The 15,303-nt window shown below is 42.3% G+C and overlaps 1 protein-coding gene across 1 annotated transcript in view; it reads right to left on the bottom strand.

Moving 5' to 3' along the window:
* The window catches only part of GRIN2D (glutamate ionotropic receptor NMDA type subunit 2D), a 1,124,513-nt gene that overhangs the window by 326,686 nt on the left and 782,524 nt on the right, over positions 1–15,303 (bottom strand). The window contains exon 7 of the mRNA XM_077259507.1: positions 11,495–11,706. Coding sequence (XP_077115622.1) covers positions 11,495–11,706 — 212 coding nt within the window. The remainder of the gene's footprint in view (positions 1–11,494; positions 11,707–15,303) is intronic.

Below are 15,303 nucleotides of genomic sequence, written 5' to 3'. Positions count from 1 at the left end.
TCTAGTCCAGCCAATTTTGAGCTCCTAAAAATGAATTGCCCAAGCCCAGTCGTGCTCCCAAACAGTAGCTTTCTACCACATATCGGGTAGTGGCGTACTCATGGCAAATTACACAATATATGGCATGGTCCATTTTATCCTTATACCCTTGTGGAAGCGAAAAATTTGGGGCAGAGGCAACATTTTTGTGGGAAAAAGTAAAATTTTCAAATTTTTTGTAAAATTTTAGATACTTTCATAAATAATGTACTGTTAACATGAAGTACAATATGTCTTGAAAAAACTTTCTCAGAATTACTGTGATATGTTGACGCATGCCAGAGTTAGTACCTCATTAAATTACACTGGTCAGGTTGAAATAAATTGGCCTGATCAAAAAGGTGAAAACAAACTGGGGGGTGATGGGGTTAAGTATGTTACTAAACCCCTTAACTACCCCATTAAACCCATTAACTCCCAAAGCTAAGACTAATTATTTGGCGCTCTACTGCAATAGTTATGTGCTGCGGCATTGGACTATCTGGATTAACAGGACAGTGTCAGACGTCAGTAGTCAGTTTGCGCTGTTTGCCAAATTCAATAATAAGAATGCCGGAAAATGTCAACGTTGAAATGTTATGGCGTGAATGAGACAAATTTGCCGAATGCATTTGTCTTTCTACTGTACCTACAAAATGTAAGCAAATACCACCAGCAACTAAACAAATTATGGCAGAATTTTTACAGTTTACATTTATGAATGTGCTTTGTTTGCCAGTATACATTACAAGTGATGTTGCTGCTTAAATAATTCTCCGCATTAGCCATTGAAGTCTGTGTACATGTAAGACTCCTTCCATAAATTGTAAGTACTGCATTTTTAATGTTTTCAGTGTTTAATGATCCTGCCATGGAAAAGACCCCTCCAGCAGAAATGAAAACAAAGGAGCTGCGCAAAATTAACAAAGAGAAAGTGGAGACAGAGCTTATAATTAAAGCAATTAATGCGTGCTGCAGGTTCAGGCTTTACCCCTTTTAACACCCCTATGGATCCAGCGTAAGCTGTGTCTGCTTTGTTTGGTAGGGCTCATTACAGCTGCAGCTTGGGACTGGGTGAAGTGGTCAAAGACTAAAAGGGCTCATCATCACCCGTTTCTCTGAAGACGCACTCTGTTAGTCACCTGACTGCTACAACCAATTACAGGCTGCAGCAGTCTGAACACTGCAGAAGGGCCAATGCAGTTCTCCGCAGCAGCCTGTGCTGAATCCATGAGGATTCCATGGTGGCGGTTTCAAGGTTCAATAATGCTTCCTCTGGCCCTCGGAAGTGTGTTGAAATATGTTACACACCCTGTGTCGATCTCTCCCACAGATATGCACTTTTTGTAATAAAAGAAAAATATTTTATACAGTTTGGAGAGTGCAGAATTTTCTCTTATTTTTTCTTGTCTACTAATTAACATGAGTTTAAATTTGATTAGCTAATTCTGAACACGATCACATCCCTAATTATGACACGGTGTTCAAACTTATGCAACCAAATGTTAGGGCTAGCGGAACGCACCGAGAAAATATTGAGATAATATAGGTGCGTTCGCAGCCCGGGGTCCACCGTGCAGGAGTGGAGCCTGCTACTAGTATATGGCGGCACTATATGGCGGTACAACACCTGAATAGACACAGGTTCAGTCACCTGGTCTATATAGGAGCGAGCTCTGGTGCTTCACAGAGTCTCAGGGATTAGGATAATGTTGTGCCCTGTTAACTAGTGTTGAGCGATACCTTCCGATATTTGAAAGTATCGGTATCGGATTGTATCGGCCGGTATCGGATTGTATCGGCCGATATCCAAAAAATATCGGATATCGCCCATACCGATACCCGATACCAATACAAGTCAATGCGACACAAATATCGGAAGTGATCCTGGATGGTTCCCAGGGTCTGAAGGAGACGAAACTCTCCTTCAGGCCCTGGGATCCATATTCATGTTTAAAATAAAGAATAAAAATAAAAAATAGGGACATAATCACCCTCTGACGCGCCCTTGTTGTAACCGCTGCAACCGGCAGCCTCCGTTCATAAGAATGAGCGAGTGAAGGACCTTCGATGACGTGGCGGCTTGTGATTGGTCGCGTGACCGCTCATGGGACCGCTCACACGACCAATCACAAGACCGCGACGTCATCGCAGGTCCTTCATTTGCTCATTCTTAGGAACGGAGGCTGCCGGTTGCAGCGGTTACAACCAGGGCGCGTCAGAGGGTGAGTATATCCCTATTTTTTATTTTTATTCTTTATTTTACACATGAATATGCATCCCGATCCCGATTCCCGATATCGCAAAAATATCGGAACTCGGTATCGGAATTCCGATACCGCAAATATCGGCCGATACCCGATACTTGCGGTATCGGAATGCTCAACACTACTGTTAACCTCACAGAGAATCACAGCTCACTAACAGAGCAGGTAGCATACAGTCAGCATCAGCACACAAACAACTCCTCTCCGGAGGTGCCGGAATTCTAGTGGCTATACGACAGCCCTAAATTCACATACACAATCTCCTCTCCGGAGGTGCCGAAATTCTAGTGGCTATACAGCTGACCCTAAGCACATGCAGACACAGACCACAAGGTAGCTAAGCTCATAAACATAGGTTTATACTAGAGCATGGCCGTGTGGCCATACGAACCTTTTATAGAGAGTTCTCCAGGACCTTCCTAATGGTCCAATAGGAACCGCTTCAGAATCTGAGCATGTGACCCCCGACATCCAATGAGAGGTCGTCCCCTGGGCATGCTCAGTAGTGGAAAAGCAGGACTTAGTCCCAGGGGCATCTGCTCGCCGCAGAACAGTGCTGGTTACAATGGCTGAGCCTGGAAGATCAGCAGTAACCAAGCGCACAGTATCTGCCTGAGCCAGACGCTGGGACTGACGTCTCCGCAGGCTCCACTGCGGCTGAAGAAGAATGGGAAATGGCAGCTGAGGTGGCTCGAGATTCCCCTTGTACAGCGGCGGGAACTCAACACCTAACACCAAATTATTTTATTTCCCTCTTTAAAATGATTTTAGTTTGTGGCTCAATAGATTTGCACAGATTATGGGTGACACTAAAGATGGAAAATTAAATTATTTTTCCTGATATGATTTTTTTTCATGACAAAAACCTAGCATGTTAACAGGGGTGTGTAGACTTTATATATCCACTGTATAGTAAGGATGGAGTTTGGCCAAAAGAGACCTGCTGAAACCCATAGGAAAGAAAATTCTATATAACCGTGAGTGGGAATACTAACCCAATAGTTCTCCTACAGAGTTTTTTAATGTTTGCGGGTAAGAAGTATTCAGTGGCACTGTATATACTCCACACATTCAAATCTTTAGGGGTATTTTTTGTGAATATATATATATTGTCAGTACATAGCTATGTGAATCAAAGGTACTGTAGATTTACTGATTTATCCACCTTAATCTCTTTCACTCTATCAGTAAGGATAAAGTAACCCGGACCCATGGCCCCATAGAAGCGTTATTAATCTTATTATTATTAGTATTTACTTATATAGCACCATTGATTCCATGGTGCTGTACATGAGAATGGGTTACATACAAGATACAGATATCACTTACAGTAAACAAACTAACCATGGCAGACTGATACAGAGGGGCGAGGACCCTGCCCTTGCAGGCTTATATTCTACAGTATTATGGGGAAGGAGACAGTAGGCTGAGGGTTGCAGGAGCTCCGGTGTTGGTGAGGTGGTAGCTTCGGTAGTGATGAGGAGGCAGTGGGGTCAGTGCAGGCTGTAGGCTTTCCTGAAGAGATGGGTTTTCAGGTTCTCAGGTTCCGTCTGAAGGATCCGAATGTGGTTGATAGTCGGACGTGTTGGGGCAGAGAATTCCAGAGGATGGGGGATATTCGAGAGAAGTCTTGGAGGCAATTGGATGAGGAGCGAATAAGTGTGGAGGAGAGAAGGAGGTCTTGGGAGGACTGGATATTACATGAGGGAAGATATCGGGAGATTAGTTCAGAGATATATGGAGGAGACAGGTTATGGATGGCTTTGTAGGTCAGTATTAGTAATTTGAACTGGATACGCTAAGGGAATGGGAGCCAGTGAAGAGATTTGCAGAGGGAGGAAGTGGAGGAGTAGCAATGAGAGAGATGAATGGACTGCAGGATGGACTGGAGAGGTGCAAGGGTGTTAGCAGGGAGGCCGCAGAAAAGGATGTTGCAGTAGTCAAGGCGGGAGATGATGAGGGCATGCACAAGTATTTTAGTAGCTTGACGGTTGAGGAAAGGACGGATTTTGGAGATATTTTTGAACTGGAGGCGATAGGAGGTGGAAAGAGCTTGGATGTGTGGTTTGAAGGACAGGGCAGAGTTACTCTGAGGCAGCGGACTTCCGGTACGTGGGAAAGCATGATGTCATTGACTGTGATAGATAGGTCAGGTAAGGAAGATCTATGGGATGGAGGAAAGATTATGAGTTCAGATTTGTCCATGTTGAGTTTGAGGAAGGGAGAGGAGAAGAAGGAGGATATGGCTGATAGGCACTCTGGGATTCTGGACAGCAGAGCGGTGACATCTGGGCCAGAGAGGTAGATCTGAGTGTCATCGGCATAGAGGTGGTACTGGAATCCATGGGACTTAATGAGTTGTCCCAAGCCAAGTGTATAGATTGAGAAGAGTAGGGGTCCTAGAACAGAGCCTTGGGGGACTCCAACAGAGAGAGAGGGTGGGATGAGGAGGTAGTGTGGGAGTGGGAGATGCTGAATGTGCGGCTGGAAAGGTACGAGAAGATCCAGGATAGGGCGAGGTCTTTGATGCCAAAGAAGGAGAGGATCTGTAGTAGGAGGCAGTGGTCAACTGTGTCGAAAGTAGGGGACAGGTCTAGAAGGAGGAGAATAGAGTATTGTTCATTAGCTTTGGTGGTAAGTAGGTCATTAGTGATTTTGGTCAGGGCTGTCTCAGTTGAGTGATGGGGGCGGAAGCGAGAATGTAGATTGTCAAAGAGCAAGTTAGATGAGAGGTGGGAGGAAAGTTCAGTGTGGACGTGCTGCTCCAGGAGTTTGGAAGCGAACGGGAGCAGCGATATTGGGCGATAGCTGGATGTAGCAGTTGGATCGAGGGTTGGCTTTTTAAGGATAGGCATGATTGCGGCATGTTTAAAAGCAGAAGGGAAGGTGCCAGAAGTTAGTGATAGGTTGAAGAGGTGGGTTAGGGATGGGATAAGTGTGGTGGTGAGGTTGTGGAGGAGATGGGATGGGATGGGGTCGAGCGCACAGGTGGTGAGGTGCGATTTGGAGAGGAGACATTTAAGACCCTCTCAGTGATATTGGATAGGGAAGTTATGGGGTTTGATATACAAAGGGGTTGTGGTGGTTGAACAATGAAGACTTGCCTTGTCTGGTCGATCTTATTTTTAAAGTGTGTGGCAAAGTCCTCAGAAGAGATGAGTGAGGTTGGAGGGGGCAGTGGGGGGTGAAGGAGGGAGTTAAAGGTTTTGAATAACTGTTTGGGGTTGTAGGATAGGGAAGATACGAGAGTTGTGAAGTAAGCCTGTTTATCAGAGGTGAGAGCAGATTTAAAAGCGAGTGTTGCCTGTTTGAATGAAGTGAAGTCATCTTACGAGTGTGTTCTCTTCCAACGCCGCTCCGCAACCTTGGACACTTGCCAGAGCTTTTTAGTGGTGTTATTGTGCCAAGGTTGTCTATTGATACTTCGCACTCTGCCATGGACGAGAGGGGCAACCATGTCAATAGCTGTCTTTCCTGCGAAACGGCTGCCGTCCTTCTCCGCATTCCTCCTGCACTTGTCTCTCCCAGGAACTTTGTCCACAGACCTACTATGGATCAATAAAGAACTTCGTTTACACAGCTCATGGGTGAGTGCTGCATCTTTGCTGCTCTTACATTTTTTAAGGGAGAAAGTAAAGGTTTACAGTAATTTCATTCCCTTCCTCTTCTTACAATAGAAAATAATAGAAATATAAAGAAATAGAGAGACACCAAGGGGGGCATCTATTGTGCCAATATAGTACCTGAAGTACTGGGTCAATGATTAAGGGCTCAAATGGAGTCTGAACCCAATGGTACAGTAGTAAATAGCCTGGATGTCTATTCGTGTCTGATGGTGAAATCCCAGGTAGGGTGCAGGTAAACCTTCACAGTCTAGTGATACAAGACTAATGCAGTTGTTTAAGATACACCATCTGTTGGATGCAAAAGATCTTAATGAATAAATAGAATCCGTAATCAAATAGTTGTGATAGTCACAGTTTTCCCAAATGTCCATGCTATCTTCAATGTTAAAAGGGCCATTACCTTTCCCGTAGTTGGCTGTGTCACTGGTCTCTGGTTGAAGGCTAGGGATGAATATCTTCCATAATTTTCTGTGGATATGTAAGGACATGTGATAGGCAGAGGGAATTGCCAATGACAGACGCTCCGTGCGGCTCTTCCAATAAGAGGCAGGCGTGCAGGTATTGCGATGAGATCCTACGTACTACCGGAGTCCAGTTGGTAACAGGAACCATGTGACATAGGTAGTCACGTGGAACCCACGTGACATTGGACTGTAAGAGGCGCTGAGAGGACCAAGAAGTTCCTACGTGTTTTGGAAATCTAATGGTTTCCTTCATCAGGGATGGTCCTGCTCATGGGATGGCTGTTTTAAATCCTTTCATTGATGCCTATAAGGTGTGGGTTAGTAAAGTTCAAATAGTTCAACCTCGCTATTTAACACTTTTGGTTTCAAGGAGTCCAATTGAAATATCCATAGGCTCTCAACCTGTGACATCTGTTTTATATAGTCTCCTTTCCTCCATTGATTGTGGACAATTTCTATGCCTGTTACTACTATACCTTGTACCAAACCTCCATGATGTTCTAAAAAATGCTTGGATAAGGGGTGACCCTCAAATCTCTTCTTGATGTTCCATAGGTGTTCATTAATCCTTACATTCCCGGGGTGTTTAAGGCACCCAACGTATAATTAATTGCAGGGACATTTGAGGGTTTAGCTAACCCCTGAGGTGGTACAAGTAATACAATTTTATATTTTGTACCTTCTTTATTAATTGTAGTTTATTTTTTAATGTGTAACAGTTGGCAACTTTTACATTTGTGGCAAGGAAAAAATTACTGCCAAAAAATTACTGCCAAATTACTCGGGAGAAATGAAGAAAGTCTTGATGTGGTTTTCCTGGATTGATGGAGCAATAATGTTCCTCAAGTTTCAAGCTTTTTTTATACAAACTTGGGGAATGTAGGCAGTTCTTCCCTTATAGCTTTATCGTCCTTTAATATATCCCAATGTCTTTTTACAATTCTTTTCAGTATTTGAGCATTAGAATTGTATTGGGTGGTTTTTATTTCTACCTTTGTTTCCGTAGAGGAAATTTGTCCTGGAGTTCTCCTCTACTGACTTTCTAGCTTTCATGAGGAGGTGGTTTTCATACCCTTTACTTAAAAATTTGTTTGTAAGTGTCTCGGCCTCGTGGTCAAAATCTTAGGGTTTAGAACAATTGCGATAGGCTTGCATAAATTGACTTTTCAGGACGTTAGTTAACCAGCTGATTAAATGGCAACTATCTAAAGAGATATAACAATTGGAATCATTGGGTTTATTGAAAGTGCTAGAATGTATAATTCCTTCTTCTATAAATATATTCAGATCAGGAAAATCGAGTGCTTCAACACTGGTAGTTGAAGTTAATTTTTTGAAAAATTCATTTATATTAATCTCACTTAAAAATTCTAATAATGATTCAGAACCCCCTGTCCATATAAATATGATGTCATCTATGAAGCGTTCAGACTCCAATTGAGCCCTTAATTATTGACCCAGTATTGCAGGTATGAAATTAGCACAATAGATGCCCCCTTGGTGTCTCTCTATTTCTCTTTATTTCTCCTTGTAGTTCTGTATTTTTGTCTCATCTCCCTCTTGGGAAGGAATTCACAGCACAAATATATTTCTATATAATAATAAAAGAGGACTCCGCTGTTTTCATTCTACATTAGTAGCTTAAATTTGCCAATGTTTTTAAAATGTTTGCGTGGATAACTGGTTGTAGTATTGCTTTGCCATTTGTTCCTCAAGGCAAGAAAACAAAATACAGGGGTTTTTTTATCGAGAAATAAGGCCATTAATTATTAATTTATAGTTTACCTTATGCTAAGAAAAAATTATACTTTTTAAAATGTGATCCTACCGGACTGCTAATAAAATTAACAACCACTTATTGTCTTTTAATTATGGTGCTCTTTCATACAGCTTCGCCAATCTATAAGTACATTTCAATTTCTAATGTCAAAATAATCAAATGAGCATAACCTGCAGTAATTTTAACAAAAGTGAACAGCATGTAAACTTAATGGCTGAATGCAGAGGTAATTTACAGTAATCATGTCCGAAAATGTAATTACCTAATAACCTTTGTCTTTCTATTTCCAGCAAGTGGTTACATTTTTTATTCTAGACTTAAAGATTAAATTTAACCTTATCTTGAATAAGAGTATTGCATATTACTTTTTGAGTATGGCTAGGAATTATCTGGGAATATAAGACATATTCTGTAGGCTACCCTACAAAATCAGTTCAATGATTGGTTTATTGTTGGTTTATTGTTGCTTTATTTCTAGTTTAGTTATCTTTTTCTTGCATGGAATCTGAAAGAAAAAATCTCTTATGAAAAGTGTGAATTACTATCTGTAAGTTTTGTGTAGTAAAAAGGTCAATACATTGAGCTACACGTATTAAGTATCTACTATACCTTTGGTGGACTAATATGTGGTTCTCCTGACAAAGAAGTCAATTGGACTTCGTAACGGGTAGAGATTAATCCGCATTTCTGATTCTAAATCTCTTTCTGGACATTCTTATTATTGGAGATGCCAGAGGCACAGCATAACCACCAATTGATTGCATATAGCTACATATATACACTCACCGGCCACTTTATTAGGTACACCTGTCCAACTTCTTGTTAACACTTAATTTCTAATCAGCCAATCACATGGCGGCAACTCAGTGCATTTAGGCATGTAGACATGGTCAAGACAATCTCCTGCAGTTCAAACCGAGCATCAGTATGGGGAAGAAAGGTGATTTGAGTGCCTTTGAACGTGGCATGGTTGTTGGTGCCAGAAGGGCTGGTCTGAGTATTTCAGAAACTGCTGATCTACTGGGATTTTCACGCACAACCATCTCTAGGGTTTACAGAGAATGGTCTGAAAAAGAAAAAAAATCCAGTGAGCGGCAGTTCTGTGGGCGGAAATGCCTTGTTGATGCCAGAGGTCAGAGGAGAATGGGCAGACTGGTTCAAGCTGATAGAAAGGCAACAGTGACTCAAATCGCCACCCGTTACAACCAAGGTAGGCCTAAGAGCATCTCTGAACGCACAGTCCGTCGAACTTTGAGGCAGATGGGCTACAGCAGCAGAAGACCACACCGGGTACCACTCCTTTCAGCTAAGAACAGGAAACTGAGGCTACAATTTGTACAAGCTCATCGAAATTGGACAGTAGAAGATTGGAAAAACGTTGCTTGGTCTGATGAGTCTCGATTTCTGCTGCAACATTCGGATGGTAGGGTCAGAATTTGGCGTAAACAACATGAAAGCATGGATCCATCCTGCCTTGTATGGAGCATCTTTGGGATGTGCAGCCGACAAATCTGCGGCAACTGTGTGATGCCATCATGTCAATATGGACCAAAATCTCTGAGGAATGCTTCCAGCACCTTGTTGAATCTATGCCACGAAGAATTGAGGCAGTTCTGAAGGCAAAAGGGGGTCCAACCCGTTACTAGCATGGTGTACCTAATAAAGTGGCCGGTGAGTGTATATAGTACCTTCTATAACTTTGTTGGTCCAATTTTTGTGTAATTAAATAAATAAGAAACTATACAAGGCTATATTCAACAATTACCAGAGTTGCGGAGGAGTAATGCACACAACGAACACAATGCCTTACAGAGGGGATCATTCTTCTTGGAGCTCTGGATGGTCCCCGTTTTCCCTGAACCTCACCTACTATGATGGAAAACACTTTGTAGCAAACGGATTAACGATCTCTATCCTGCTAACTTAGATGTTTTTTTTGCAAGTGGGACCACTGGTCATTAAGGTTTTACTAGGTTATAAACACCTTCAATATTTATATGATCATATTACAGTAATAATTCATATGTTTAGTACCCTATAATAGAAACAAGATATATTTATTTACAGTGACATGTTAAAGTTTGGGCACCCCTGGTCAAAATTACTGCCATTGTGAACAGTTAAGCAAGTTGAAGATGAAATGGCAAAAAAATATATTTTAAACAATAATATTTTAAAAATGACAAAAAGGAAAATGGGTCAATGCAAATGTTTGGGCACCCTGTATCATTAGCACCTAGTAGCACGCCCTTTTGAAAGTATCACAGCTTGCAAATTTTTTTTGTAGCCAGACAGAAGTATTTCAATTCTCGTTTGAAGGATTTTCATCCATTCTTCCTTGGAAACTTCTTCCAGTTCTGTGAGATTCCTGGCTCAACTTGCATGCACTGTTATTTTGAAGTCTAGCCATAGATTTTCAGTGAAGTTCAGCTTGCACTTTTTGAGGTAGTCTATTGTGGATTTTGATGTGTTTAGGATCAATATACATTTGTAGAAGCCATCTTCTTGTCAACTTCACCTTTTTTACATATGTTATGTTTGCATCAAGAAGTTGTTGAAATTGCAGTGAATCCATTCTTCCCTCTACCTGTGAAATGTTCCCCATGCAATTGGCTGCAACACAACCCCAAAGCATGATTGATCCAACCCCATGCTTGGCAAATGTTCTTTTCCATAAATACCAGGCACTGCCACCGGCAATCGGGAAAGGAGTGTGTGGCTGCATATATTTCTATGCAGATGCATGCTCCAGTCTGAGTGCCAGCGGCAGTGCCAGGTATTGATGTGAGAGACATGCGCGAGTTTCTCGCATCACACTCGCAAGTGTGACCCCGGCCTTAGGGTCATGATTTGGTTTTGTTTAAATATACCTATCTTGCATCTTTTGCATATGACTTCTATCTGTTATTCATCATACTTTTGGCCCTATGTATGGGAATGCCATTTTGACCATATGTATGAGGATCCCCACGCAGTATTATAGAGTTTTGACTAAGTTAAGTCTTCTTATAGTTATTTTTTTCTTTTATTGACTTTTTAGCTCCGATAATATAAACATCTGCAATTAGGAAGCCTGTCCCTGATTTATGCAACCTATAGTCCAGACAGCTTGATTCCCTTGACAGGTTATCTTGTAGGAATCCTACAGAAATAACCTCTGTATACCTATGTATGATGCACGGGGCAGTGACTTGGGGGTTTATGAAACTTTATAACAGTCTCAAAACAAAGTTGTAGTAATAATAATAATAGGCGGAATCCTTGACAGTTTGTGTTTAGCAACATCTACTTTTAAAGTGGATAAATAATATACAATAGAGGTGTAAAAGTATACTGTACTTGTCAGTTTTGTTGAGCTGCTTGCGGCATGGCACAGAATCCCGAATGCAGGTTCCTGTGGCTGGATCAACGCCTTCCACGATTACAAATGGCCGTTCCTCCAATGTTGCTACTGTCAAATGCTGGTCATCATCTACAGGCTGCAGAAACTTCCCATATCGAGACCACACAGGGTACTTCATCCGCAGGTCACCATGTTCCCAGATTCCAACCTAGATCCATGAAATTATACAGACATAATAGTTTTTATGTTATAAGCAATATATACAATTGGTTTTCTTAACGCGTTATATTGCAATTTGTTTTGTGACTTACATATATTCTACACAGCCAAGAAGTTGTATTTAAAGGGTTTTCTACCATTCAACAAAGTAGACCCCAAATGCTTGCAGTCGTGTAAAAGAATAAATCTGGATGATGCCTACCCTTAACAAGAGCAGCTCTTTTCTCTGTTTTCACTGTAGAAGTGACATAAAAAATGCAATGTATGTCATCATAGCAGCCAATCACTGAGCTCTGTGGCTCATGCTCTCTACAGTGATTGGCTCCAGTAGTGATACACAATGTCGACATGACATCACTGCTGTAGCCAATCAACAGACTAAAGCAGCATTGAAGAGGATCAAGGGAGGGTGAGTACCACCTGGATTTCATATTTTACATTGATACAAGCATTTCAAGTTCACTTTGTTGAAAGTAAAAAATTCCTTTAAATTATCTAAATATGCATTCCTAAAATTTGACTTAAAACTTTCTGCACTTACTTTTTCTTTGCCTTTTTTTCTTTTTTCATCAACCTTTTATATACCGTATATACTCGAGTATAAGCTGAGATTTTCAGCCCACTTTTTTGGGCTGAAATTGCCCCTCTCGGCTTATACTCGAGTCATACCGGGGGTCGGCAGGGGAGGGGGAGCGGGGGGCTGTCTAAAAATACTCACCTAGTCCAGGCGTGGTCCCTGCTTCCCCGGCGCCGGCAGCAGCAGCTTCAGCTTCTTCCTGTACTCAGCGGTCACATGGTCCCGCTCATTACAGTAAATGAATATTCGGCTCCACCTCCCATAGGGGTGGGGCCGCATATTCATTACTGTAATCAGCGGTACCATGTGACCGCTGAGTACAGGATGAAGCGCTGCGGCGTCGGGGAAGCAGGATCTACACAGCGGCAGGACCAGGTGAGTATACGGGGAGCGCAGCGCAGCGCTGCGCGATAGTCACCTGCTCCTCGTTCCGGGCACCAATCTGTCTCCAGCAGTGACGCTGAGGTCAGAGGGCACGGTGACGTGGTCAGTGCGCACCCTCTGCTGAACGTCAGTGCTGGAGACAGATCGGCGCCGGGATGAGGAGCAGGTGACTATTGAAAGTGCCGGGGGCATGAGCGACGGAGAGGTGACTATGTGATTTATTTTTTTTATCGCAGCAAATGGGGCAAGTGTCTGTATGGAGCATCTATGGGGCCATAACGTTCCTGCAGAACTATATGGGGCCATAACGTTCCTGGAGCACTATATGGGGCCATAACGTTCCTGCAGCACTATATGGGGCCATAACGTTCCTGCAGCACTATATGGGGCCATAACATTCCTGCAGCACTATATGGGGCCATAACATTCCTGCTGCACTATATGGGGCCATAACATTCCTGCGGCACTATATGGGGGCCATAACGTTCCTGCAGCACTATATGGGGCCATAACGTTCCTGCAGCACTATATGGGGCCATAACGTTCCTGCAGCACTATATGGGGCCATAACGTTCCTGCAGCACTATATGGGGCCATAACGTTCCTGCAGCACTATATGGGGCCATAACGTTCCTGCAGCACTATATGGGGCCATAACATTTCTGCAGCACTATATGGGGCCATAACATTCCTGCAGCACTATATGGGGCCATAACATTCCTGCAGCACTATATGGGGGCCATAACATTCCTGCAGCACTATATGGGGCCATAACATTCCTGCAGCACTATATGGGGCCATAACATTCCTGCAGCACTATATGGGGCCATAACATTCCTGCAGCACTATATGGGGCCATAACGCTCCTGCAGCACTATACGGGGCCATAACGTTCCTGCAGCACTATATGGGGCCATAACATTCCTGCAGCACTATATGGGGGCCATAACGTTCCTGCAGCACTATATGGGGCCATAACATTCCTGCAGCACTATATGGGGCCATAACATTCCTGCAGCACTATATGGGGCCATAACGTTTCTGCAGCACTATATGGGGCCAAACGTTTCTGCAGCACTATATGGGGCCATAACATTTCTGCAGCACTATATAGGGGCACAATGTTTGTGCAGCACTATATGGGGCAAGTGTCTGTATGGGGCCATAATTAACGTTTGTAGGGCACTACGGCATATGGGGCAAGTGTCTGTATGGAGCATCTTATAGGGCCATAACGTTTGTGCAGCACTATAAGGGGCAAATATCTTTATAGAGCATCTTATGGGGCCATAATCAGCATTTGTGCAGCATTATATTGGGCAAATGTGTCTATGGAGCATCTTATGGGGCCTTTATTAACCTTTATGCAGGATTATATGGGGCATATTTTAATATGGAACATCTTATGGGGCCATAATGAACAGTTTGGAGCATTATATGGGGCTCCTGATTCAATATGGATATTCAAAGACACTTAACCTACTGATGTCTCAATTAATTTTACTTTTATTGATATCTATTATTACATTTGACATTTACCGGTAGCTGCTGCATTTTCCCCCCTAGGCTTATACTCGAGTCAATAAGTTTTCCCAGTTTTTTGTGGCAAAATTAGGGGGTCGGCTTATACTCGGGTCGGCTTATACTCGAGTATATACGGTAATTAATTTAATGCAGCTCCATTTGGAGTTGTAATTACCAGAGGTAATATCACCTTGTTTAGTGTTAAATCTATTGACTTTATTTACTACCTTAAGCATGGGGTGGACAAAGGATAGGAGAAGCAGGTTATCACCTAGTTCTATAGTTCTAGGGCATCACTTAAGAGAGGGGAACAATTTATAGATATTTTAAAAGTAGAGCAGACTTTTTAAGGATTGATGAGGATTGGAGATCTGCACCAGGAAATGATCAGGAAAAAATCATCCATCTTGTGGCTATAAGGTTAAACTTCATGGATTCAGGTAGGGTGCATACTAAAACTACTGCTTGGGACACTAAGAAAGCTTGGTCTGTTTTTTCCACTGACAGCTACTGATCAGAGATGTCCTCAACGTTAAGCAAAATTTCCTAAGATTCACAGTTCCCCATGAATTTGTGTACTCTACAAAACGATTCACGTGGATCATCCAAAAAAATGTTTGGCACTATGTCACAAACTGCAGAAGGCTCAGAAACTGGGCTAATAGAATTAGTTGCAATGCATGGGATCCCCCAGAATGCCCTGCTATTCGAATTTCAAAAGATTCACTCACATTTAAAACTAATATACAAGTTCCAGGATTACACCTAAAAATGAGGTATTACAAGTATATTACATAAATTATTAGTAAATGATGACGTCCTCTCAATAACCTACCATTTTTTTAAATAAGGGGTGCATTTAAAAGAGGTGCAGGGTCAGCAGTCGAACCTGGGCTTTCGTACCTGATGAAGTTCGAAGGCCAATCTGCTAGTAAAAGGCATCTTACAATTCACGCATTTTAGGTGAGTATCCAGTGCCAGCTACATTCAGCTGTAGTCTATTTTATAAAATCCTCATGAGTGATCTAATTTTATTATGCTATTTTTTTATAAGAAAATAACGTCACGGAATAACGTAGTTAACATTTACGGTATTTAATT

The sequence above is a fragment of the Ranitomeya variabilis genome, chromosome 4 (assembly GCF_051348905.1).
Source record: "Ranitomeya variabilis isolate aRanVar5 chromosome 4, aRanVar5.hap1, whole genome shotgun sequence".
Lineage (NCBI taxonomy): Eukaryota > Metazoa > Chordata > Amphibia > Anura > Dendrobatidae > Ranitomeya > Ranitomeya variabilis.
This window is presented reverse-complemented; position numbering and strand designations above follow the sequence as displayed.